At 49.1% G+C, this 23966-nt stretch overlaps 1 protein-coding gene across 2 annotated transcripts in view; it reads left to right on the top strand.

Moving 5' to 3' along the window:
• The first annotated feature begins 2632 nt into the window (after positions 1–2632).
• The window catches only part of PSAT1 (phosphoserine aminotransferase 1), a 32482-nt gene continuing 11148 nt past the window's right edge, over positions 2633–23966 (top strand). The window contains exons 1-7 of one of the 2 annotated variants that reach the window (XM_008537655.2): positions 2633–3178; positions 7161–7221; positions 8418–8487; positions 11100–11305; positions 12166–12338; positions 14828–14997; positions 22071–22199. In XM_008537655.2, coding sequence (XP_008535877.1) covers positions 3005–3178; positions 7161–7221; positions 8418–8487; positions 11100–11305; positions 12166–12338; positions 14828–14997; positions 22071–22199 — 983 coding nt within the window. In that variant the 5' untranslated portion in view covers positions 2633–3004. Of the gene's footprint in view, positions 3179–4299; positions 4461–7160; positions 7222–8417; positions 8488–11099; positions 11306–12165; positions 12339–14827; positions 14998–22070; positions 22200–23966 lie in introns of those variants that run through there. The other variant, XM_070590674.1, reaches the window with a different exon arrangement.

Below are 23966 nucleotides of genomic sequence, written 5' to 3'. Positions count from 1 at the left end.
GAGCCTGGCTGGGGAGCCACTTCCTGGCCACGACTATTCCATGGCAGGGGAAGCAGGAACGTGTGGTTGGCTTATGCAGCTCCGCCACAAATGGGCGTGTGCACGCCAGTTCACCACGGTGCCCAACACGTGGCCTTTCTATCCCGGAGAGGCCCCTGAAAGCACGCGAGTTTGCAGCCCCGGCTTATGGTGTTTATGCACAGAGCGTGAGGAAAAAACATGGGAAGAGATGGATTCTTCCTAGAATGAAAAAGGGATTCCCTTGGGCTGGGAGGAAGAGAGGTCAGCGGGTCCCTGGGCAGAGGGTCTGTGTGTCTTATTTCCCTGTAATATCATCTAGGAAACTGGTGGACCCTAGGAGGGATGGCTGCATAGTGTAGGGGAGGAAGACATTTCCTTTTCCCAAATGTGGGTTTGTCTGGCCGGAGAACGAATTAAATTCACATGAGACAGAATAGTAAGAGAAAATTAAACAAAGCTTTATGAGGAACCATAGCCCGGGCGGGGCCTTTCTTCCCAAAGGAAGAAAGGGCACCGAAGAAGTGGGGTGCACATAGTGGTTATATACCCCCAAACAGGGTGTTTCACATATGATTGAAATGTCCCTCCCACAATAGTCACAAGATTGCCCTGTCGGCACAGTGCTTGATGGACACACCAGGTAGTGGGTCTGCTATCTTGGTGGGCGCAGCAGGAGGCAAGTCAATTGTCTGGAGCTGGGCGGTCACAGGTGAGCGTGGCAATCAGTTCCTAGCCTAAGGAAAGATGCTTAATCCTTAAGAAATGCCAGCGTCGGGAGGGGGAGGGAAGTTAGTTACAGGAGGTTACCAGACTAGCACAATAAAATGCAGATTTTAAGTCCTTGCCTTTGGTATTGATTAAGAGTTTTTAGAGAGAAGGTCATCTCCTTTCTTCTTCCTGGTACAGAGAGGGAGGCACCTTTTACAGATGGAGACTTACCTTACAAATGTAAACGCGTCCTAACAAAGGGCAAGTTCCATTCCTCAGAGCCTCCTTCCCTGTCCCAGTTTATCAAAAGCAATCAGCCTCAAATAATCCTGATGCCAAAGAGACATATCTTGGGGTGGCCAATTCCAGGTTCCCACAATAGCATGTCTTCACAGATGGGATGAAAGCCACCCCCAATTTGCCCAAACTTGCTGTGTGCGTTGTGGGACACAGAAGTGGTAGAGAACTAATCAACTGAACCAGCATATAAAGCTGGTCAGTGGAGACAACCCAGCCAGATTTTATGGGGATGGAGGACCAAATGGACGTGTGCTTCCCTCTCCATCCCACCCTGCAGGACTGTGTACCTCTCTGGGGTTAGGAAACGCAGGAAGGAAGAAGGCTGACGCCTCATCCCCCTTCCCCAGTAGCTGCTAGGGGGCTACAACTGTCATTACATAAAATAAAGGATACGTTCTCACACACCTGAGTTTATGGACTGCGATCCGTACCCTCAGTTTTGCAATTTTCTAAATGAACGTGCTGAGGAAGGCAGTGACCTTGCTCACTTCAGCTTTTTCTGGGAACTTTGCCCTCCAACTCCCAAACCCAAAGCAGTACTCTGCTCCCAGCTCCGTCCCGCCCACACACTCACCAGAAAAAGCAAACAAAAGCCCAAACCCCGCCAGTTTACAAGCCTTTTCAAGCCGGGGTAGTTGACACTGTGGCTAGTGTTCCAGAAAGCCCAGGATAGGCATTGTGTGTATTCCTGGTGCATCAATTTTGCTCAAAGATTTGAGAAAATATTTTTATATTAAAAGAAACTAGGTTAGGGGCTGGCCCCGTGGCCGAGTGGTTAAGTTCGCGCGCTCCGCTGCAGGCGGCCCAGTGTTTCGTTGGTTCGAATCCTGGGCGCGGACATGGCACTGCTCATCCACGCTGAGGCAGCGTCCCACATACCACAACTAGAAGAACCCACAACGAAGAATATACAACTATGTACCGGGGGCTTTGGGGAGAAAAAGGAAAAATAAAATCTTTAAAAAAAAAAAAAAAGAAACTAGGTTAAATTATGGAGTAGAAACGCAAAATTCACATTTAAAAAAAATGATGAAATTCCAGACTTCAAAGAAACTTCTTTCTCGCGGGGAAGGGGGCCTCCCTGTTCCAGAACCCCATGTGGGTCTCCAACGGAATTCTTTTGAGACGGGCACTTGGGCGGAAAAGTTTGAGGGGCGCTGGCCCTGCGCCCGGCCTGGCTCTGGGCCTACCCCCGGGCTGGGGCTGCGGCTTCCCAGGGTATCGCGTCCCTGTTAATATCTCCGCGTTGCTAAACTCACAGCTTGTCAGCGCACGCGCAACCTGAGAGCTGGGACCAAGTTCCAGCTGGCTCTTTTCACAAGAGGAAATTGAGAATCAGTAACTTTAAAGGACTCGCCTGGGGGGCATCCCGGCTCCCTCGGCCAAGTGCTCCTCCCAGCGTCATTTGGCCGCCTACATCCTTTAATCCCGCAGGATCTCTTGGCTCCGGTGCACGTGCAAAAAACCTCATCCCCCACCTACCCACCCGGGGTCCATTCTCCACTCTGCAGCTCCATCCTTGGGAGCCTGGCCTCTCCAGTGGAGTATCTGGCGGCGGCGCTTAGAAAAGCTTGATAAATTAACGACTGTTGGTTCAGAGCCCAGCCCAGCGGCGGGTGGAGGAGAGGTGGCTGGCTGGGGGGGCGGGGGGTGTTTGCTCCGACTCTCTCGGGGCAGCCTAGAGAGAGGGGCTGGGGTCACGGCTGGAGGTCTGGAACCGGCCTCATCCAGGGCGCCGAAGCACGAACGCAGGGGCAGCCCCTTCCCGCCGCCCACGATGCCCGGACGAGCGCGCAGGCGAGCCCGCTGGCTGGTGCAAGCTCCCGCGTGCCTTGCGCTGATCGAAGAGGGGGTTGAAACAGTAAACGCGAGGAGGAGCAACTGATCCCGGGCCCCGGCTGGTAAACACGACCAATGGGGATGCGAGCCCTGTCGCGCGAACCAATCAGCGCCAGGCCGGCGACAGCTCGGGCCAATGGGGACTCCGGCTAGGTGCTGGCAGAAGGCAGAGGGTCGGCGGCGGCCGCAGACTCGCACTGATCTTGCGATCAGTCCTCTCCCGCTGTGTTGTATCCCGCGCCGCTGCACCATGGACGCCCCGACACAGGTGGTCAACTTCGGGCCGGGGCCCGCCAAGCTGCCTCGCTCGGTGAGTGCCCGCGAGCGCGCGCCGGGAGTGCGGTCCGGGCAGGAGCATGCGCGCGGGTGGCCGTGCATCCCGGAGCTGGGCGCTCGGATCCCCCTCCTCCCCGCCCGGAGTCCCCCGCCCGCTTTGCACCAGCGTGCATGGCCGGTTCAGGAGCGCTCGCAGGTGGGCTTCTGGAAGAATGCGCTTCGGGAAGGAAGTGCGGCGAGGCAGGCTTGTGCAGCTGCGCCTGGCGCGGACTGCCCGTGCGAGGCATGCACGACTCGGCCCTCCGGGGCGGCGCACCTGCAGATTCCTCTGCCCGGCCGCGGCGGGGGCGCGGCGGGAAGGAACCGGCTCCTCTCTGCGTTGGCTTCGCCCGGCAGTGCTGCGTGGATGCATGAATGGACATTGTGAATAAATGGTGAATGAAGATTGCGTTCCTGGAGGGGACTGCAAACTGGAGGCCAGCGTATGGCCCCCGGTAAACAGTGTTTGGCGTAGCCAGTACTCGGGAACATTGGTTTTAAGTAATGTAAATTTGAAAACCTCAGTCCAGCCTTTCCCTCCTAGGCCCAAACAGAACCCACCCTACCCTAAAGCCTTTTTCTCCGCTCCGTTTCACGCGTAGATTTGTTTTAAACCCGCTTGTCCTCTAAAGGCATTCGAATATTCAAATTCTGGTAGGCTTTGGGCTGCTAGCCCAGTTCGCTTCTCTTTGTTCTAGAGCAAATCGAATGATTGAATTCTCCCCCGGGCCTCAACCAGACCTTTTCAAGTGCAAGAGGAACTCTCTCCCAGCCTTTGCAGCCCCTAGCCACGTTCCAGCTCCTCCTCCTCCACCCATCCCCCCTCCCCCCCCCCCCCCCCCCGCGCCCATTCCCCAAGCCCCAGCTGTGAAGCAGGCAAAGTCTCTGATGAGGTGCCTTGAATGCGCTGACGTTAGCTGCAGCCGCTGCTGTTGTATTTTTATGTTTCTAACCAGGGTGACTCTGATGTATGTTGTAGTAACATGGGGCATAGCCAAGTCCTTTATAATTCTCTATTGTTGCACAGAGTAGAAATCTCCCCGGGACAGAGCCTTCTCTGTGCTGTGGTAAGAACAGAGAATCTTACAATTTTAAAAGGGAAAGCACATCTTGCTTATAGGGGCGGCGCTCACAAGAGCTGAAAGAACAGGGCAGACTTTTTTCTTAGTTTAGGCCAGATTTCCTGCTAGAGTCGTGCAAACCGCCTCACGATTTCTCCCCTCCGTGCTTTGGATTCTTGTGTAATTAGTTATGCATTTATTGTAAAGCCGATTGTCGTGAGTAACACAATTATTTATCAGTTATTTTCCTGAGCGGGTTTATCGCCTCACAGGCGCTCTCTAACATGGGGGGCTGATGTTGCTTTTTATGTCTTCGTGATGCAGGTGCATTCTCAGGATTAGAGAAGCTTTTCAAACTTTTTTTGACTGTAACCACCATGAAAAATATATTTTACAAAATGCCCAAGTACATGCATATGATTATAATTAAAACAAAAGCCTTAGGAAATATTTAGGCTAATTTCCTACCACATACTTTTATATTCTGTTCCACTCTAGTCTTTTCTATTTCCTTGAAAAAATTGGTTGTGACCTACGAAAGCAATTGCATTCTGCAGTTTGAAAGAAATAAAACTCCACTGGATTAGAGGGGTGTGCTTTTTGAGTAGAAGTCTTTAAAACTCTTTGTGATGATTTTGGTTATAAACTTTTATAGATGTCTATTTAGGCGGTACTGTCTATAAGGGGAATACAGTCTTAAACAGAAGTTCAAAGATGATTCTTTCACGGTCTGATGTTTCTGTTTACTAAAGGAAAGGGTTCACTAAAGTCTCTGTGATCAGCCAGTGGTAATAAGCGTCCGACAGTTTGCAAAACAATGGCAAATTCTTGAACCCCCTTATCAGGGGATTTTTTTGGTCTGATTCTTTATTGTTCAAAAGTTGTCTTTTCAGCCAAGGCTCCATCCAGTTAAGATTATGTTTTAAGATGTCCTTTTTAGCCTGTTTGTTTTAAGGAAACCATCTCTAGTGGCAGGATGCTTCTAGACAGGGCTTATCTCACCTGTTTTGTGTACATTTTTAGAGCTTTTCTTTCACTTTGCTTGGTGGCAGTTCTCACATATACAAAGGTCAAGAGGGGATAATGCAAGGAAATCCAAGGACCCGTTTCTGAGATGTCACAGCTATGGACATTTTGCCAGTTTTGTTTCAGGACCCCCTCCCCGACACTGTCTTTCTCCCTCCTGCTTCTGGGTCATTTTAAAGCCAATCCCAGATATCAGGTCATTTCACACAAACACTTCATAGTGTGTCTCTGATAGGGCTTTCTATCTTTTCTCCTTAACAAAAATAAAGGATAGATGTGTTTCTTTTTAGTTTGTAGTTATTTGCATTTTGCTTGCCTTTGGGGAAAAAACAGTGGGGCTTCTCCTAAGCCAGCAGCGCTTTGCAAGGGGAGGATGAGCCTTGCCTCCCCTCCCCGTTCCCTCCCCTCCCCTCTCTTTCCCTCCCCTCCCCTCCCCTTCTCCTCCCTCTCCCGCCCCCACCTCTCCCCGCCCCCTCCCCCTCCCTCTCCCTCTCCCTTCCTGTCCTCCTCCTCTCCCTCCCCTCCCCTTCCTTTCCCTCCCCCTCCTTCCTTCCCCTCCCCTCCCTTCTTCTCCCCTCCCCTCTCTTTCCCTCCCCTCCCCTTCTCTTCCCCTCTCCTCCCCCACCCTTCCCCTCTCCTTCTCCTCCCCATTATCTGGCACTGTGGGATTGACCCTAAACTGGGTCCCGCTTTCGCAGTTGCCCCTGTAAGACAGAGCGTGATTTGGGACTGCAGTGATTTTCCAGGACGGGTCAAGGGGCTGGCCAAGGACATACATACAGTTAAGTCGCTGACTCTCAGAGCCTCAGCTGGGACTCCTCATCTGCAAACTGGGGATCAGAATACCATTCTAATGGCTCAGTGGGTGGGACCAAAGATCAATACATCAGTACCCCTGACCAATCTTTTTTTTTTTTTTTTTAAGCATTGGCACCTGGGCTAACAACTGTTGCCAATCTTTTTTTTTTTTCTGCTTTATTTCCCAGCTCCCCGCCCCCCTACACAGTTGTATATCTTAGTTGCAGGTCCTTCTAGTTGTGGGATGTGGGACAGCGCCTCAACGAGGCCTGACGGGTGGTGCCATGTCCGCGCGGATCCTGGGCCGCTCAGCGGAGCGCGCCAACGCGAACTTAACCACTCTTAACCACTGGCCACGGAGCCGGCCCCCTGCGGACCAATCTTTATTCACAGCGGGCGCTTCCTTCCTGCCCCACCAGCCTGTCCCAGTAGAGCAATTTAGGCCAAAAGGATGGGAAATTGAGTTATCTGTTTAATTGGCGCCTAATTTTATTTTTCGTTGTTCCCTGAACCCAGAACTTGATGAATTTTGTACTTTTGCTTTAAGAGAGTGGCAAATGAGATTGTGGAGGGGACGTTTTCTAGGGAATCTGGTTTTTTCCAGAGCTTTTATCCTGACAGTTGAGTTGTCATCAGAAGAATTGTATAGTTGGTCATTTTAAAAAAAATCGAAGTGAATTTTTTTTAAAGGTTGACACCTGAGCTAACATCGGTTGGCAATCTTTTTGTCTTTTTGTTTTTTTCCTTCTCCCCAAAGCACCCCAGTCCGTAGTTGTATACTCTAGTAGTAGGGCCTTCTGGTTGTGCTAAGTGAACTTTTATGTCAAGTAAATTCATGCCTTTGGAAAAACCGTATCCTGGCATCAACCTCTTACGTAATTTCACACGCAACTTGTGTGTAAGTTGCATCAGCAGCCCTGTGGGAACGGTGGGAGGAAGGGACTTGGCCGGGACAGAAGCTTCTGGACCTCACAGGCCTTGTGGGTGCACTGTGGACCCCCTTCCCGGCCCTTCCACCTCCCCAGCTTTGTACATCCAGAGGAAGAGCTGTGTCCAGCATATTCAAATCATCTTTTCTCTTTTTTTTTCTAGGTATTGTTAGAGATACAAAAAGAATTGTTAGACTACAAAGGAGTTGGGATTAGTGTTCTTGGTAAGATTTGCTTTTGGATTCTGTGAATGTCCAGGTTTCAAAGGGAACTAATTGAAATGCAGCGAGCCTAGAATTTCTGCTGGGTCTTTCTAGAGGCCTTTGTTGATGTGTTTTCAAATTTTGATAACTTTGGTTGCCTGTTTGATAGAAGTAATTTTGAAAGCAACATAAATCCTGGTAAGAGGTTCATACATCTCAGCTCATTGTTTCGTAATTGGTGTTTGTTCCTCATATGATCTGAGACTAGATGCTGCACATTTGCATAATTGTGCCCCACACAGTTATAATATTGTTTCATGTTCATGTTATGATTTTTACTATACTTAAAAAGATGAATTTGTTAAAAATTTTAAAGTACACCAACCCTTTATGAAGACCTTGCACATTAATAATTTCATTAAGTTTCTTTCCCCTGTGCTATTGGGGAAGAGGACCATTGAGTTCTAAAATTTACGGGTTTTTTGGTGAGGAAGATTGGCCTTGAGCTAACATCTATTACCAATCTTCCTCTTTTTGCTTGAGGAAGATTGTTGCTGAGCCAACATCTGTGCCAAGCCTCCTCTGTTTTGTATGTGGGATGCCAACATGGCATGGCCTGATGAGCAGTGTGTAGGTCCGTGCCTGGGATCTGAACCTGCAAACCCCGGGCTGCTAAAGCAGAGTGCGTGAACTCAACCAGTGCACCACCAGGCTGGCCCTGAAAATTTACTTTTTTATATTTAATTTTCTTTTTCATTTGTGGTCATTCCAAAGGCTGCATAGTATTAAGAGACTGCAAAGTTAACTGTGTGCTCATTGCTATTAAATATTGTTCCTTTGGGTTTGGCACACGTACTTAGGTTTCTGTGAAATGAAGGCACAGTATGGAATTTTGTGCTGTTGTCCTAATGGACAGCCTTTGCACGCAGGCTCATTTGTGAGAAAGAAGTGAGAAATCATAGAAGCCTAAGGATGAATTAGCAAACGGCTCGTTGGATGCATGCACCACTTGAAAAGTCATTCTGCTGTGAATATAAGGCTATGGTGTTTGTAGTTTAAAAATCAATTTGAATATTCCCCTAAACTCAGTGAGCCTCGGCGCACAATTTGAATGCAAAATAACTGAAATTTTTCTTTATTATTTTACTCACAGATTTTGTGGTAACTTCTGTTTGTTTGGTTTTGAACTGGAACTCTTGTTATCTTTCCTTCCACAGAAATGAGCCACAGATCGTCAGATTTCGCTAAGATTGTTAACAACACAGAGAATCTTGTGCGGGAATTGTTGTAAGTTTAAAATTTTAAAGACCTAATTGCGTTCCTCTTGTTTGATAATCTATGCACCTGGGCGTCTGTTACATTATTTACTATACTCTGCTGTATGTTCAGAATATTCCATAATAAAAATAATCTTAGTAAGATTCTCCCAAATTCGCTAATTTAGTCCGTAATGCTTTTTACTTGTTCCCCATCCTGTGTTTGTCTGTTTTATTTTTGTTTTTATTTTATGTGGTGTTTCCTAAGATTTTTCAGCACTGTGGGAGTTGAACTGGCTTAAAACAGATTTAAATGACAAAGAAGTGGTCCTCTTTGTCAGCACAATTAACTGTCATCTAGGGCCACTGGTTCTTAAAGCATGGGCCTCATACCACCTGTCAGGATCAACTGGTTTTGGGGAAGTATTAAAAATTCAAGGGCTGGGCCCCCCCAGATCTGCTGAATTAGAACCTATTTAGAAACTTCATTTTTCACAGGCTCTTTGGGAAGTTCTAAGAGTTCCGAACTCCAGGAACTGCTGCTCACATGAACTTGAACTCTCCTGGGTTATCTCCACTGCTTTTCTTACCCAGAGGAAACCTATTTTTAACTAGATTGCCGTTAAAGGAGAGAGTGTATATATTATATAAATATGTTCACATAAACATGAATATGGTGACCTGGCAAACAAAACACTTTTTTTTCTGCTCACAAAACTATTGCACGTTTATGGTAGAAAGTTTAGAAAAAAACTGAAACTCACAAATTAAACTGGAATTATCTGTAACCCCATCAGTCGGGTAATCGGTGGCAACGTTTTAGTGTCCATTGTTGCATCATTAACAAAATTGGAATCATACGGATTGTTTCATAACTTTCCTTTTAAATTGCCTTGATAAAGTGCTTCCAAGGGGTCAGACTTGGTGACGTTTCGGTGAGGAGCACAAGAAGCTCATTGCAATGTGAGTGTGCAGAACTGGTCATCATCTGCTTGGCCTCATAGGCCGGGTCTGCCTGCTGGGTCCCATGTCACGTTCATAGAACAATCCTGTCCTTGAGGGGGATATTTAGAACATTGGCCTAGGAGATGTGGCGTTTGACCGACCTGGCTGTGAGCCTCTTTGGACCGGACTACCAGTCCAATTTATGGGCAGCTCCCTTGGTTGCCTAATGAAGTTCCTACCTTGTACCCCTGTACCCAGCCTCTCTTTGGCATCCTTCCATCCAATTCTTGGCCTTATGAACTGCCCTGCATCTGAATAACATAAACCAGGAACCCTACCTCAGGCTTCCAGCTGCTGTGAACCTCATGGTTCCAGCCTCCTAAGGCCTGTATGGGTGCTTTGCTGTCCTCCTGAGCACGGGTGTAGGCAGGCACGGGTCAGAACCAGACATTGCATACCACCCATTCCCCAAGACGCTCTCACGATGCTCCACCGTCTGGTACTTTACTCATGCCTCTGCTGTAGCTTTGTCCGCCCGCCGTATACCCTCTGTATGCCTCTTCCCAAAGTCTGACCTTACTCAAAGGCAGGGTCCAGTCTCCATGGCCTGCCCGCTCTGGTGCTGACCTTATCCTACTGCCTGGAGCCATCCATCATCTTTGTGAGTTTTTTTTTTTTTTTTTTAAGGAAGAGTAGCCCTGAGCTAACATCAGCTGCCAATCCTCCTCTTTTTGCTTGAGGGAGACTGGCCCTGAGCTCACATCCGTGCCCATCTTCCTCTATTTTGTATGTGGGACGCCTACCACAGCATGGCTTGCCAAGCGGTGCCATGTCCGCACCTGGGATCTGAACTGGCGAACCCTGGGCCGCTGCGCAAGTGGAACGTGCGCACTTAACCACTGTGCCACTGGGCCGGCTCCCCTCCATCATCTTAATTTTCCATGCTGGTGTCAAAAAGTTTTGCTCTTAATCCCGATGTATGTAGGGTATGTGATTATGTGCTTAGGCCTAAACCTTTATCAGAGATCCTTTTCCAATGTGTAATTGGTTCATGGCATGGACCAGCACATACATCCTTTTAGGACTTTTGATTGCAAGTGATAGAAGCCCAACTCCTGGCTTAGCCATAAAAAGAGGGTGTATTACCTCACATAACAGAAGAGTGCAGAAGTGGTTTAGGAGCTCCGATGATGTCGAGAAAGCCCTTTTCTCCATCTTCTGGCTCTGCTTTTTCATATGTTAACTTCACCAGGTGGCCATCAGCGGTTGCAGGATTAGCTCCTACAAATTCATACTTTGCCTCAATAGAAACAGCTCCTGTTTCCCAAAAGTTGGATCAAAGATCTCAGAACCCAGCCCCGTTGGCCAGCTTGGGCCATGTGCTCATCCCCTGGAGCTGGGCTTGCCACTGGTGAAACCTGTGACCTGAGAGTGGCAGAGGGATGATTCCCCAAAGGAACAGCAGGGTGTTCCTAGCTTCAGCACAAACAGTAACCATCAGCTTCCACCAGGGGCCAAGAAATAGTTGTCCAAGGAGGGCATGGATAATTGGCTGGATTGGGAAGACAAGGTGGTGGTGGGACTTTACCATATTTCTTGCAGTATATCCACTCAAGGTAAAGCACTGATAGAGCATCACTCATTCTCGGGCTTGGGCCACGTGAATCTGCATTTACTGTCACCTGTGCTTCTGCCCAGAGCCGTTCCAGACAACTACAAGGTGATTTTTGTGCAAGGAGGTGGGTCCGGCCAGTTCAGTGCTGTCCCCTTAAACCTGATTGGCCTGAAAGCAGGAAGGTGTGCCGACTATGTGGTGACAGGAGCTTGGTCAGCTAAGGCTGCAGAAGAAGCCAAGAAGTTTGGGACTGTGACTATCGTCCACCCTAAACTTGGGAGTTATACGAGTAAGTGCGGGGAGCTGAGCTGGACAGGGAAATCCTGACTGGGCTGGAGGGAGGGGGAGTGGTCCCTCAGGTAACAGGTTTCCCTGCCCAGGGTAACCTGCACTTGTTAATTCTTTCCTTGTCAGTAGTTAGTTTGATACCGTTTAGACTGGATGGCTGTATCAGTTAAGAGTACTAGCTGGTTGCTGCAGAAAGAGTATTCATAAGCTTACTTAGCTGAAAAGCCCAGGGGTCTGTTTGGCTTTAGGTATGGCTTGATCAAGGGCCCCAACAATGTCTGCAGGTCCTGGTGTCTCCCTGTCTCCTCCGTGGTGGCTCCACAGTCAGGACAGCTGTCCCCTCTTTTTTGGAAGGTGGCTGCAGCCGCTCCTGACCTTATAGTCACCCAAGTTTCAATGCCTTTGCTCAAGCGTTCCCAGTGACAGTCTCATGTCTCATGTGTCCCATTCCAAATCAGTCGTGTGTGGCTGTGCCTGAGTCGCATTCTACCTTTGGGGCTGTGGGTAGAATTGGCTCCATTGTACTATACAGGCTGAGAGTGGCGGGGGGTGGGCTGGAGCCCCAAGAAGAGACTATGGGACCATCAATGGACATAGGATGACGAGGAAAAGCTCCAAATATCCACCACGCCATTCTTAAAAGATTATTTGCACCCGATAACAGTTAAGAGGGTAGGCTTGACCATCCTTTTAGGATGCTGGTGGCGATTACAATGCAAGGTGGATAGGATGCTTTCGTTTGTGGATGCTGTGGCAACAGTCTTTCACTGCTGGGGGAGGGGTCCTTGCTGGTCAACTCCCATCTCCATAAGGAGAGAGGGGGAGAAAAGTGCGGAGTCTCCAACTTGTCTTCTGTGATAGAAATTCCGGATCCCAGCACCTGGAACCTCAGCCCGGACGCCTCCTATGTGTATTACTGCGCCAATGAGACCGTGCACGGAGTGGAGTTTGACTTTATACCTGACGTCAAGGGGGCGGTGCTGGTTTGCGACATGTCCTCGAACTTCCTATCCAAGCCAGTGGATGTTTCCAAGGTGGAGTGTAAAAGAGGCTGGGGTGGGGGGGGGGGGGTGGCAATTCTTCAAGGGCATTTTCATATATACTAGAACTGGGAAGGGCATGGGAGTCTTGGGCCAGCAGAGACCCCGAAGCCAGGGCAGCTCTCAGTGAGCAGGCCGAGTGTTGCTTGTTTATTATGGGTTGTTAGAATGGTTAAGTCTTGCTTTCCCAGCCCTGTCTCAATGATGGCCTCACAGAGTCACACTGGGGTCCTTGGGGAATTTATCTGCCTTTGAGAGTGGCACTTAGAAAACTTTTTTGGTCACTACATTGGGAGTAGCTTGCTGTCTTCAAAGGAAGATGCAGAATATCCAGGCTCAGGGCGCCTATGAAGGATCCCCACCTTGCCTGGTACCCACCTAACTCCAAGAGCATTGACAAGACAGTAGGCTTTACGAGTAGCACCAAGGTGGGCATGGGAGCAGTGCACCCAGGTGCATGCAGCGATAGGGTGTTGTAAGGGCTGTAAAGAATTTAAAACAAACTGACTGTGTGGTACTCTGCCTCTTGAAAAAGATTGTGCTAAAATATACTTAACATAGAATTTACCATTTTAATGTTTGTTTTTTTTTTGAGGAAGATTAGCTCTGAGCTACCGTCTGCTGCCAATCTTCCTCTTTTTGCTGAGGAAGACTGGCCCTGAGCTAACATCCATGCCCATCTTCCTCTACTTTATATGTGGGATGTCTGCCACTGCATGGCTTGATAAGTGGTGTGTAGGTCCACACCCAGGATCCGAACTGGCGACCCCAGGCCACCGAAGCAGAATGTGTGAACTTAACCACTGTGCCACCAGGCCGGCCCCACCATTTTAACTGTTTTTAAGCATACAGTTCAGTGGCATTAAGTACATTTACATTGTTGTGCAATCATTGCCACCATCCCTCCCCAGAACTTTTTATCTTTCTGAACGGAAACTGCCTAATAAGTAATAACTCCCTCCAGGCCCTGGCAACCACCAATCTTTTCTGTCTCTGAATTCTCCCACTCTTGGTACCTCCTATAGGTGGAATCATGCAATATTTGCCCTTTCATGTCTAGCATATTTCACTTAGCAGAATGTCCTCAAGGTTCATCAATGTGGTAGCATGTGTCAGAATTTCCTTCCTTTTTAAGGCTGAGTGATATTCCATTTTGTGGATATACCACATTTTGTTGATAGCCTGCTTTTTATTATCAGTCATCATGCACTGGCAATTCTAAACAATGTCACCTATAAAATGCTCCTCCCTGCTGGGCCAGGCTATCCCTGCTCCTTCCACTTGGGATATCACTTGATTTCCCGAAGGGTTTCATGGGGAGACATTGGAGAGATTCTGTGCCTTACATGACAAAATTTCCTGAAGTACCTTTAAACATGTTTTCTAAAATTTCTTCTCTCTCAGGCAGCTCGCCTCATTATTTCTGAGCATCTTCCAATTGTCCCTTTATACATATATAAATGGATTAAAACTTCTGTTTCTTTTGGTTACCAAGGACAGTTTGTAGGCTGGTTTTTTTTTCCTAATGTAACAAAATGTATACTTCCTCTTGATAGCCATTTTTTTTCATTGCACAGAATAGCATAGGGAACCTAAATATTGGCAGAAATTTGGTTATAACTGCTATGTCCCTTTACTCTAGGAAAGGGGGAAGGGAAACCTTGAACTGTAGATGAAAGTTATTCTGCATGTTAAAGAGGAAAATAGAATTTGAGTTGTGCAGTTTTTCAAAAAATTTTTATTGGGGTGGTAATAGTTTATAACATTGTGAAATTTCAGTTGTACATTATTTGTCAATCATCATATAAATGCACCCCTTCACCCCTTGTGCCCACCCCCCAACTCCTTTCCTGCCCAGCAACCACTGAACTGTTCTCTTTGTGTGTTTGTTTATCTTCCACATGTGAGTGAAATCATGCAGTGTTTGTCTTTCTCTGTTTGGCTTATTTCACTTAACATAATGCCCTCAAGAGCCATCCATGTTGTTGCAAATGGGATGATTTTGTCCTTTTTTATGGCTGAGTAGTATTCCACTGTGTGTGTGTGTGTGTGTGTGTGTGTGTGTGTGTGTGTGTGTGTGTGTGTGTGTATATACACACACACACACATGATCTTTATCCAATCATCTGTAGAAGGGCACTTGGGTTGCTTCCACGTCTGGGCTATCGTGAATAGTGAGCAGCCCATTTTAGGGACTTGCTTGCTTATACAGAGGTGTGCTGAGTGCGTGTGATTATGTGTAAGATCTTCACAGCCTTGGGCTTGGCTCAACCCTCGCTGGGAGAAGGACCAGCGACGTGTCATCTGCAGGCCATGTGTTTGCTGTCGGGCTGGAGATGCCTTTAGAGAACCGTGTGCACTCTCAGCAGGAATAGAAGAGTCACTTTCTCGTAAAAGTTGCGCTTTGGAAAGAAGTTGGGAGGTTGGAATACGTTTATGAGACATGCCCCTGTGCTTCTAAACCCGCCCGTCTCCTCTTCCAGTTCGGAGTGATTTTCGCGGGCGCGCAGAAGAACGTGGGCTCCGCGGGGGTCACGGTGGTGATCGTGCGCGAGGACCTGCTGGGCTTCGCCCTCAGAGAGTGCCCCTCGATCCTCGACTACAAAGTGCAGGCCGGGAACAACTCGCTCTACAACACGCCTTCGTGCTTCAGGTACCTGCGGGCTGCGGCCTCTGGGCCCGTTGAGGGGGTCCCACTGTTCCATCGAGGTCGGGGGGACCTTTTAAAGGAGAGCCGATGGCCGTGCACCGGGGCCCTCATAGCCCAGGTGCCTGTGAGGACTCTTGGCCCGCTTGCCTCTCCCTCGTCCCCCTCTGAGCACTGATGAGTTTTTCTTGTCCTTCATTTTTGGGGCATTTTTATGCGATCTCGGTAGCCTCGGTCGTTCCCTGTTAACCCGGAAGCCCTCCGCAGAGGAGTCCAGCCTGCGTGTCGCACCCCCAGAGCAGCTGGCAGAAGGCCTTTCAGTGGCTGGGCCTCCCCGGCTGTCTTTTCCTTCCCTGCTGGGCCTGCATGAAGCTGGTCGCCTGGCAGCGAGCAGATGGGCTTGGGCCAAACACCTGCTAGTTTTCTGATTTCTCACCTGGTCTGCGGGGCTCCTGTTAGCTTGGCTCCTCGTTGGCTGAATGAGAAAAGGGCATTGCAGCACTTTAGGGGAGAGAAGGCTGCCTCCCCATGATCCTCTCACTCCCACACTCAGGTATTTTGTGAACATCTTTGTGACTCAGGATTTAGTGGTTGCCTGGGAGAGTTTACTACTTACCAGCTGTGTGACTTTGGGCAAGTCGCTTAACCTATCTGTGCAGCCAGGTATACTAATAACACCCTCCTCATTGGGTTGCTGGGAGGATTAAATGAGTTGAGAGGTGTATATAAAATGCACGTAGTGAGCGCCTGGCACTTGGTGATCTATAAATGTAAACTGCTGTATTATGATTGTGGTTTCTGTTGTTGTTAGCTTCCAGAGGCTTATCAGGGGAGGGAAGAGCCAGAGTTTATGGCTTTGTCTTTCGAGGGTGCTGTGATTTAAATAGTGACGTGTTATGTGTGTGACTCTTGGTCTCCCGAGCCCCCTCGGAGGTGGATACTTTTATTCTTCCCACTTTGCAAGTGAAGACGCTGAGGCCATGCTGCTAGAAGAGGCACAGCTGGGATTCGAACCCAGGTAGCCTGGCTCCAGAGCCTGCGGACGTGCCCCCTGCCCCTTGGTGCTCCTCACAAGCAGACTTACAGTGTGGATTTGTTTGTGTTTGAAGGATTCCATCTGAGGAGAAGAGGTGGTGTTGGAGTCCAGCTCTTCCCCTCGACTGGATTCTTCTGTGATGGGTGGAAGTTCTCTTAGAAGAGCATGAAAAAGAGGCGGCTCGGGCTGGGGCAGGCAGCGGGTCCATCGGAGGTCCCCCCGCCAGGTGCTGCCTGTAGGAAATTTCTTCCTCGTGACTTACCGTAGGAAAGAAAGGAGTTTATTCCAAAGTTAGAATTCTGATGGAAATTTCTGCTGGTTTTCTGCACGCTCACATGAGGCAGCTCCGCATTTTGTGTCTCCAGCTTTCCTCCAGGAATGGGGTGTTCTGGTGCTTCCTCTCTTGGTCACCTGGGAACCCCACTCCCTTTCTCCCAGAATGCCTGTTAAGGCTGGGCGGGGTTGAGTCTCTCTCACCCTTCTTACCTCTTGGTTGGGGGGGGGGGTGGGTAGTGGGAAAACAGTGATTGCTGGCCAAGTGGGAAGTGAGAACTGGGCGTGCTGAGGGCTGAAGACACTGTTGGGAGCCCTCAAGGACAGGGCTCCCGGAGAAGGGGCTTTGGTCCCAGGCTGCACAGAGGCGGGGGATGGGCTCCTTATGTTAGTAGCTGGGCCCGGGGCCTGGCTCATGGTCAGGTGAGCCTTTCAGGGCGAGGCAAAGGCGGCCACTGGCTTTGGGAAGGTGGCAGGAGGCAGGCAGAGCACTTGCCCTGAAATGGCGCCTGAAGGCTGATCAGAGCACGGCCTGGAGGAGCAGGGAGCTGACACACTCTCTGGCACCTTCTCCAAGAGGTAACGTGATGCAAATTTTAAGAAAATGTAATGAATACATTAATATGCTATTTGTTAATGTTAGGGTGAAAAATAGTGGAAACCGTGAGAAAGCTGGTCAGTCTGTCTGGTGGGAGATGAAAGTGTCTGGACACGCAGAGAGAAAGTCCTCCTGGGATAGCGGCTTTCTTAGAGGACGGCTTCTCTACCTGCCCCTGTGCGGGCCTTGACCTGGCCTTGACTAGTCGGGTCAGCTGGTCACCTGGCCGGCTGGGGGAGGCTACAGGGTGGGAGAAGGGCAGGAACTCCCTCCCCAGAGCTTTCCTGCCCTAGGAGGGGACTGAGCTAGAGACAAGGGCAGAAAAGGGGCGAAGTGTCTTCCCCAGACACATCAGAATAGTGACCATGAGACCCTCTCAGGGCAGGACTGTTAATATTTGATTAGAGTCGTGTAAATGTAGAAGGCGAGAGACTGGGTTAAATGTATTCTGAGCCAAGACACCCCCTGGAAGTTGCTTGGCTTTCTTTTATCCCAAAAGAAGAGAAGAGGAAAAAAGTCTAATTCTGTTTAATTGTGCAGTTACCCTAAATCTAAGACTTGAAAAACTTAGAGGTCATTTGCCGTACTTAAACATTCAAGATTAGAAAATTGTAGCTCGCCCAGTGAGAGCCAGCTCCAAATGGAGTTGGGAAGATTTGTCCCTCCCATCCTTGTACGAGGCTGATAAAGCCCCCAGAACACGTTGGAACTTTGTATCACATAGGAACCTTGGAAAGGACCCAAGTTTGAACACAAGCCTTTTTTTCTGTTTTAAAATCAGAGCCAAATGACCATCGGCCCTGGGCACTTGGTTTGAACTGTGCTGGATACTGGCCTTCAGAGTTGCCTGTAGCCCTGAGCGGTGAATTGGGGTGGAATAAAGGGCCTCGTGGTCAGGCTGTTTAACCCTTTAGGAGAAGACAGTAAGCCCAGCAAGTGGGTAAGCAAAAAGCCGCCCAAACTTTCCTTCTAGCCCCATGACACAGTTCTTACTTACCATGACTAACTGAACCCTAAGTAATAATTTGTTTTATCTGTAGTATGAGGTAAAGTAACTAATAAGAAAGAAAATAACCCCACTACCCTAGCCACCTTTCTTACCAGAAAACCCCCGGGGGGCTTAGCCTTACCCATCATCAACTCTAGAAACTTCTGCTGAGGTAGAGTCTTCAGCCAGGGCGAGTTTTCTGGGCACTTTATGGTGTGTTGTCTAGGCCCTAGTGCACAGAGTACTCTATGGCTTTAAAAGATTTATAAAAGGATCCTGTGTTTTTAGCCAGCCCAGGGGTCTCGTGGTTAAGATTCGGCTCTCTCACCGCCGTGGCCTGGGTTCGTTTCCTGGTCAGGCAACCACACCACCCGTCTGTCGGTTGTCACACTGTGGCAGCTGCGTGTTGCTGTGATGCTGAAAGCTGTGCTGCTGGGATTTCAAATCCCAGCAGAGTCACCCATGGTGGACAGGGATCGGCGGAGCTTCCAGACCAAGACAGACTAGGAAGAAGGACCTGGCCACCCACTTAGGAAGAAATTGTCCGTGAAAAGCCTATGAAGAGGGGAGCATTGTCTGATAGAGTAACGGAGGGTGAAAGGATGGTGCAGAAGGACCGGGCAGGGTTCTGCTCTGCTGTGCACAGGGGCGCTAGGGGTCGGAGTTGACTAACAACAAAACAGGTGCTCTTAGTAAAGATTTCTGAAGCGAGCAGAGCCTGCCAGGTAACCACTGTTAATTGCTTACTGTGTATCCTAACAGACCCTTAAGCGGGCATATGCAGATCTACAGAACCATGTATTTTAATTGTGTGCATGGAACTTTACCATACAGACTATTCTGTGAATTCCTTTTTTTCCATCCAACAGTATACTGTGAATGCCGTTATCTTAGCTCAAATGCTTGCCTTTTTTTCCTTCGAATTGCTGTATGATATTCATAGAATGGCTGTGCTGTGGTTTATTGAGTCATTTAACAGGCAGGCTCAGATGGTAAACCTGTGCTGTGTGTTTGGAGGTGGCATTTCAGAAGTAAAGGCATAAATCGGTTACAAGTATTATACTGGTAGAGGGGAGAATTGAGACCCAGTTGCAAAGCTGCTTAACCATTTTAGGGCCCTTAGATTTTGAAAATTTTGCATTGTATGGGGGTAGAAGCCTGATTTAATAATGAATGGAAAGCCACAGGAGAATCACAGAGGCTAGACATCCTTCCACTCCAGGGATGTCTTCTGGTCTCCAGGACAGCCATCTGCCTCTTGCTGAGGCTTCATACACCTAGCCTGAGGGGGCTGGCTCTGGGCAACGTGTAAATGGGTGGGCTTTCTGCTGACTGCCTGCTCAGATTGCATTAAAATTTCTCAGAGGGCATGGGCAGTGGGTCTGAGCATGACAGTGTTGGTGCTGAGGTCTGTCTAGGACTGTGGACCTGGCCTGGGCCCTTGCTACAACTTGGGAACCCTGAGATAACAGAGTTGCAGGTAAAAGCAAAGCTTGGCCTCCGAAAAGTACTGTCAGTAGACGGGCTCGAGGGTGGCGCTGCTCGGATCGTGTGGCAGGGTGTGTTTCTGTGGTTCGTCGGGGAGTGAGCAGTTCTGGGTTAGATGGGAATTCTAGAGCATCTTATGGAACAGAGGGGCGGATGGACAGCATCTTATCTGGAACACACACATGTCCACATGCACATGTGTGCTGTGATGCCCCTGTAGCAGCTGGACTTGGCGGCTGTGTCTGTGACGCTTGGTGCCAGCCTGGCTGCCCCACTAGCAGGTGAGATAGTGGTTGAGGGTCCTGGATCCCCTAGTAAACCAGAGGCCTTTGTTACTAGTGAAAAGAACTTGGGCTTTGGAGTCAAACTGACTGGGGTTGGAATCCTGGCTTTATCAACCACCCGCTGGGTGACTTTCGCCAAGTTAAGCACTCTGAGTGTGTTTCCTCATCTGTAAAATAGGATAATGGTGGCTCTGACCTCAGGATTATTGTGATAAATAAAAGAGAGAGCAACTAGCAGGCAGGATGCCTGGCCCGCCATAGACCTCAGCAGTATTCATTCCCTTCTCATTTCTTTCTCCTTGTCCCTTTGATTTCTCAGTCTTTATCCAGAGAGCTACAGCTAAGGCTGTAAATCACCCAGGGGCCGTTTTCTGCTCTGCCCTCCCTTCTCTTTCTATTTGCTGCTTTTTCTCTGCTCCCAGGGCTGTCGGGGAGCTGGGCTGGGGAAGCTTCCAGAGAAGGTTTCGCATGCTTCTGGGTGCTGGCTGTTGTCTGCCCAGTGCCCGCTGGGCGGGCAGCCTGGCCTTGGTTTGTGCTGCCTTCTGGGGGTGAAAGCGCCTGGGTCCTCCACCCACCCGGCTGAGACAGTGAGTGAGCCAGGCAGTGTCTTGGGCTTCCCAGGGGCAAGCCTCTTGCTATTAGAGCCTTTTACCCAGAGTAGCTTTCAGCAGATCCCCGGGGAAACCATCCGACGGGCTTCGACATCCTGTGGTTTTGGCTTAGTTTTGAGCACTTAATAGTAAAGGGTTTGTTTGGCCACACAGAGACAGTGGGACAGAGGAGAGCCCGACAAGTAGGCTTTTCTACATTCTTCCCTGTCTACCACCGAGCTCATGCTAAGGTGACAGCTCCCTTCCTGAGACAGGTTTCCTATCTGAATTCTTTTAGGTAGTCAAGGGGGAGGAAACAAGAAAAACTTGGTCTTTTGTTTCTTAAAAATAGTCAGCTTAAAAAAAATAACCAGGGGGCCCGCCCGGTGGCGCAGCGGTTAAGTGTGCATGTTTCGCTTCTCGGCGGCTCGGGGTTTGCCGGCTCGGATCCCGGGTGTGGACATGGCACTGCTTGGCAAAAGCCATGCTGTTGTAAGCATCCCACATATAAAGTAGAGGAAGATGGGCACGGTTGTTAGCTCAGGGCCAGTCTTCTCTTCCTCAGCAAAAAAGAGGAAGATTGGCAGCAGTTAGCTCAGGGCTAATCTTCCCCCCCAAAAAAATCAGCTTATTAAGTGCTAATGAAACGCTTAATGGTGAAGTGCTTTATTAGTAAAGCACTAAATAGTGAGTAGTGGCACTAACTGCCTGCTTGTGTGGCCCACCTGCCACATGCCAGGCCCGGGGCCAAGCACTTCCCCCAGCCCATCTCCTGTCGTCACCACAGGAGCCCTGAGGTCTCACAGGTGACAGATTGAAATATGGGCTAGAAAAGGACGGTCCCAAGCTGCAGGAAGGACCGAGGAGCAGCAGGGCCTCTTAGAACCTGGGACACACCTTGGTTCTCTCTGTTGGAGTGCTGGCTTCGGTTTTTCAGATGTTCCTTAGGGCCCTTAGCTCATAGCCCACAGTTTCACCAACACACCATTCTGCCCCTTTCTCCTAACTCCCGATTCAGAAAATCCCCTGGAGGGCTCTGATGCTCCAGTTAGCTCCCGTGCCCCACTCTGAGACCAGGGAGCAGGGGACCCTACTGCATCTGCCTGTTGGGTGGGAGGGTGGGGTTGGAGGCCTCCCTGGTTCCGGATGGGAAGGCCAAGGTTTGGATTCCTGAGGTGACTAATCCTGGGTGATCTGTTAGTAAGAGGCAGCAGTGGGACTAGAGTCCGGACTACTATGTCATACTGCCTCCTGCCAGGGGGAGAGCCCTGTGTCAGGGCTGTGGGCTGGAAAAGGTGAACACTGTGTGCTTCCAGCTTTCCTAGACTGTGGAAGCCAAAACACGGGCACATAGAAATAGAAAATAGAGGTGTGAATGGAAAAAACTGTATGGGAAGCATGAGCAGAGGGCTCTGGGAGTTCAGCAAGTAAAGGGTTAACTGGGTGGGGTGGGAGTGGGGAGCCGGGGTCTGAAGATGCTCGTAGGGGGATAAAATGTCAGCAGCCTGAGATAGGCAAGTATGGTCCACGTGCTGCGAGGAGTTCGCATTAGGACTTGGGCTGGACAGATTGGACCGATGTGATGTCCAATGAGGAGTCTAATGAAACTTTGCTTCTGAATGGCCCTCAGGGGCCTAGAATTGAGTTGATGCTAGTTCTTGATTCATGACACGCTCCCTCCTTGGTCTATACTTGTCTGCTTTCATCTTGTCTTAGTGATGTCTTTAAGTCTGTTTTAGTACAACTTAAACAGGTTTGGTTGAATGTCTTTCCACTGGTGCAAAGCTGAACTGAAGGGTTTCTTTTTCAATCTTTGTTTTAGCATCTACGTCATGGGCCTGGTCCTGGAGTGGATTAAGAACAACGGTGGTGCAGCAGCCATGGAGAAGCTTAGCTCCATCAAATCTCAGATGATTTACGATATTATTGATAATTCTCAAGGCTTCTATGTGTAAGTCGGTGGATTTTATCTCACATTTTACCTCTTGTGGATTTAAAAATGTGCATGCCATGTAGCTTTGACCAGTAGATGCCTTCGCCTTTCTCTGAGACACTGAAGTGCTGGTGAGCTGGGTGGGCATGAGCTGGGCCCAGGAACGGGGGCAGGTGAGCTCTTCCCTCTGCATCCCTGTCCAGGAACCCCAGGCTTTGGCACCTGCCTCCCAGTGGGTGTCTTTCTCACACCCAAGACAAAGATATCGCCTGGGGGAAGAGTCTCATTTCACCCCCTGAGTGGACCCCTTCTCCCACTGCCTGTGTCCTCTGTATGTCCCTGGGAACAAAGCATGCAGACTTGCTGGAAGCTCTCCACTTTACCTAGAGACTCTGCTGGAGCCCCTTGGTGTAACCACTCACTCCTGGCCCCACCTCCGGGTTATTTACCCTTTTAGGAACATTCACTGCTTCCCTTATTACAAGAGGAATGCTCCCATCCCAGGCCTGCAGTCTGTGAATGGAATTGCCTGTGCTTATGAGTTGACTGCTAGTTAAACATTTTTGTGACCACTTGATTCATGAATGTGTGTTGACCACTGGACCGGCACCATGGGCCTTGTATTAGTCTCCTAGGGCTTCTGGAACAAACTATAGTCATGTGCTGCATAATAATGTTTTGGTTAACAACGGACCACATAGTGGTCCCATAAGATTAGTACCATATAGCCTGGGTGTGTCGTGGGGCTGTGCCATCTAGGTTTGTGTAAGCACTATAGGGGAGGAAGAAATTTTCTTCTACTTTTCTAGGTTCTTCTGGCTGATCTAAGAATTAATTTGACATGAGACAGATTAACAGGAGAAAAACAAAAGTTTAATAACATGTATACATGGGAGAAACCCAGGAAAACTGAGTAACTCGCCAAAAGCCCTCACCTTAAGTACCATCCTCGGCTAAAGACAAAAGAAGATGTTGGAAGTGTAGTGAGTCAGGGACTTCAAAGGGAAGGAAGACAATTCACAGGCAGGTGACAAGGAGCAACAGTTTGGAAAACAGGTGTTTGGCCACACAGAAACGGAAGAACACAGAGGGGAGCCCAACAAACAGGCTTTTCTAGGTTCCTCCCTGTCTGCCACCTTGTTCATGTGATGCTAAGGTGACAGCTCGCTTCCTGAGACAGGTTATCTGAATTCTTTTAGGCAGTGAAGGGGGACATAACAGGAAAAACTTTAAGTCTTTTGTTTCTTAAAAATAATCAGCCTGAAATAATCCTCATGTTAAGGAGACACAGTTTGGGGTGGCAAGTTTTGTTCCCCATCAGTACACTCTGAGGTTCACACAATGATGAAGTCGCCTAACGATGCATTTGTCAGACCGTATCCCCGTCTTTAAGCAATGCATGACTGTACTAGAAACTGGGTGGCTTTCAAGGTGTCAGCAAGGCTCTGCTCCCTCCAGAGACTCTGGGGAAGAATCCATTTGCGTCTCTTCAGCTTCTGGTGGCTCCCAGTGTCCTTGGCTTGTGGCTGCGTCACCCCTTTCTCTGCCTCTGCCTTCACGTGGGCTTCTCCTTTCTTGTGTGTCTACTTTTCTGCCTCTTAGAAGGAGGGGTCATTGGATTTAGGGCCTGCCCACGTAACCCAGGATGAACTCTCTCATCCAGAGAGCCTTAACATAACTGCACCAGCAAAGACCCTTTTCCCAAATAGGTCACATTCACAGATTCTGGGGTTAGGACATGGAGATACCTTTCTGGGGGCCACCATTCAACACTCTATGACAGAC

Source organism: Equus przewalskii, chromosome 22, assembly GCF_037783145.1.
Source record: "Equus przewalskii isolate Varuska chromosome 22, EquPr2, whole genome shotgun sequence".
Lineage (NCBI taxonomy): Eukaryota > Metazoa > Chordata > Mammalia > Perissodactyla > Equidae > Equus > Equus przewalskii.
This window is presented reverse-complemented; position numbering and strand designations above follow the sequence as displayed.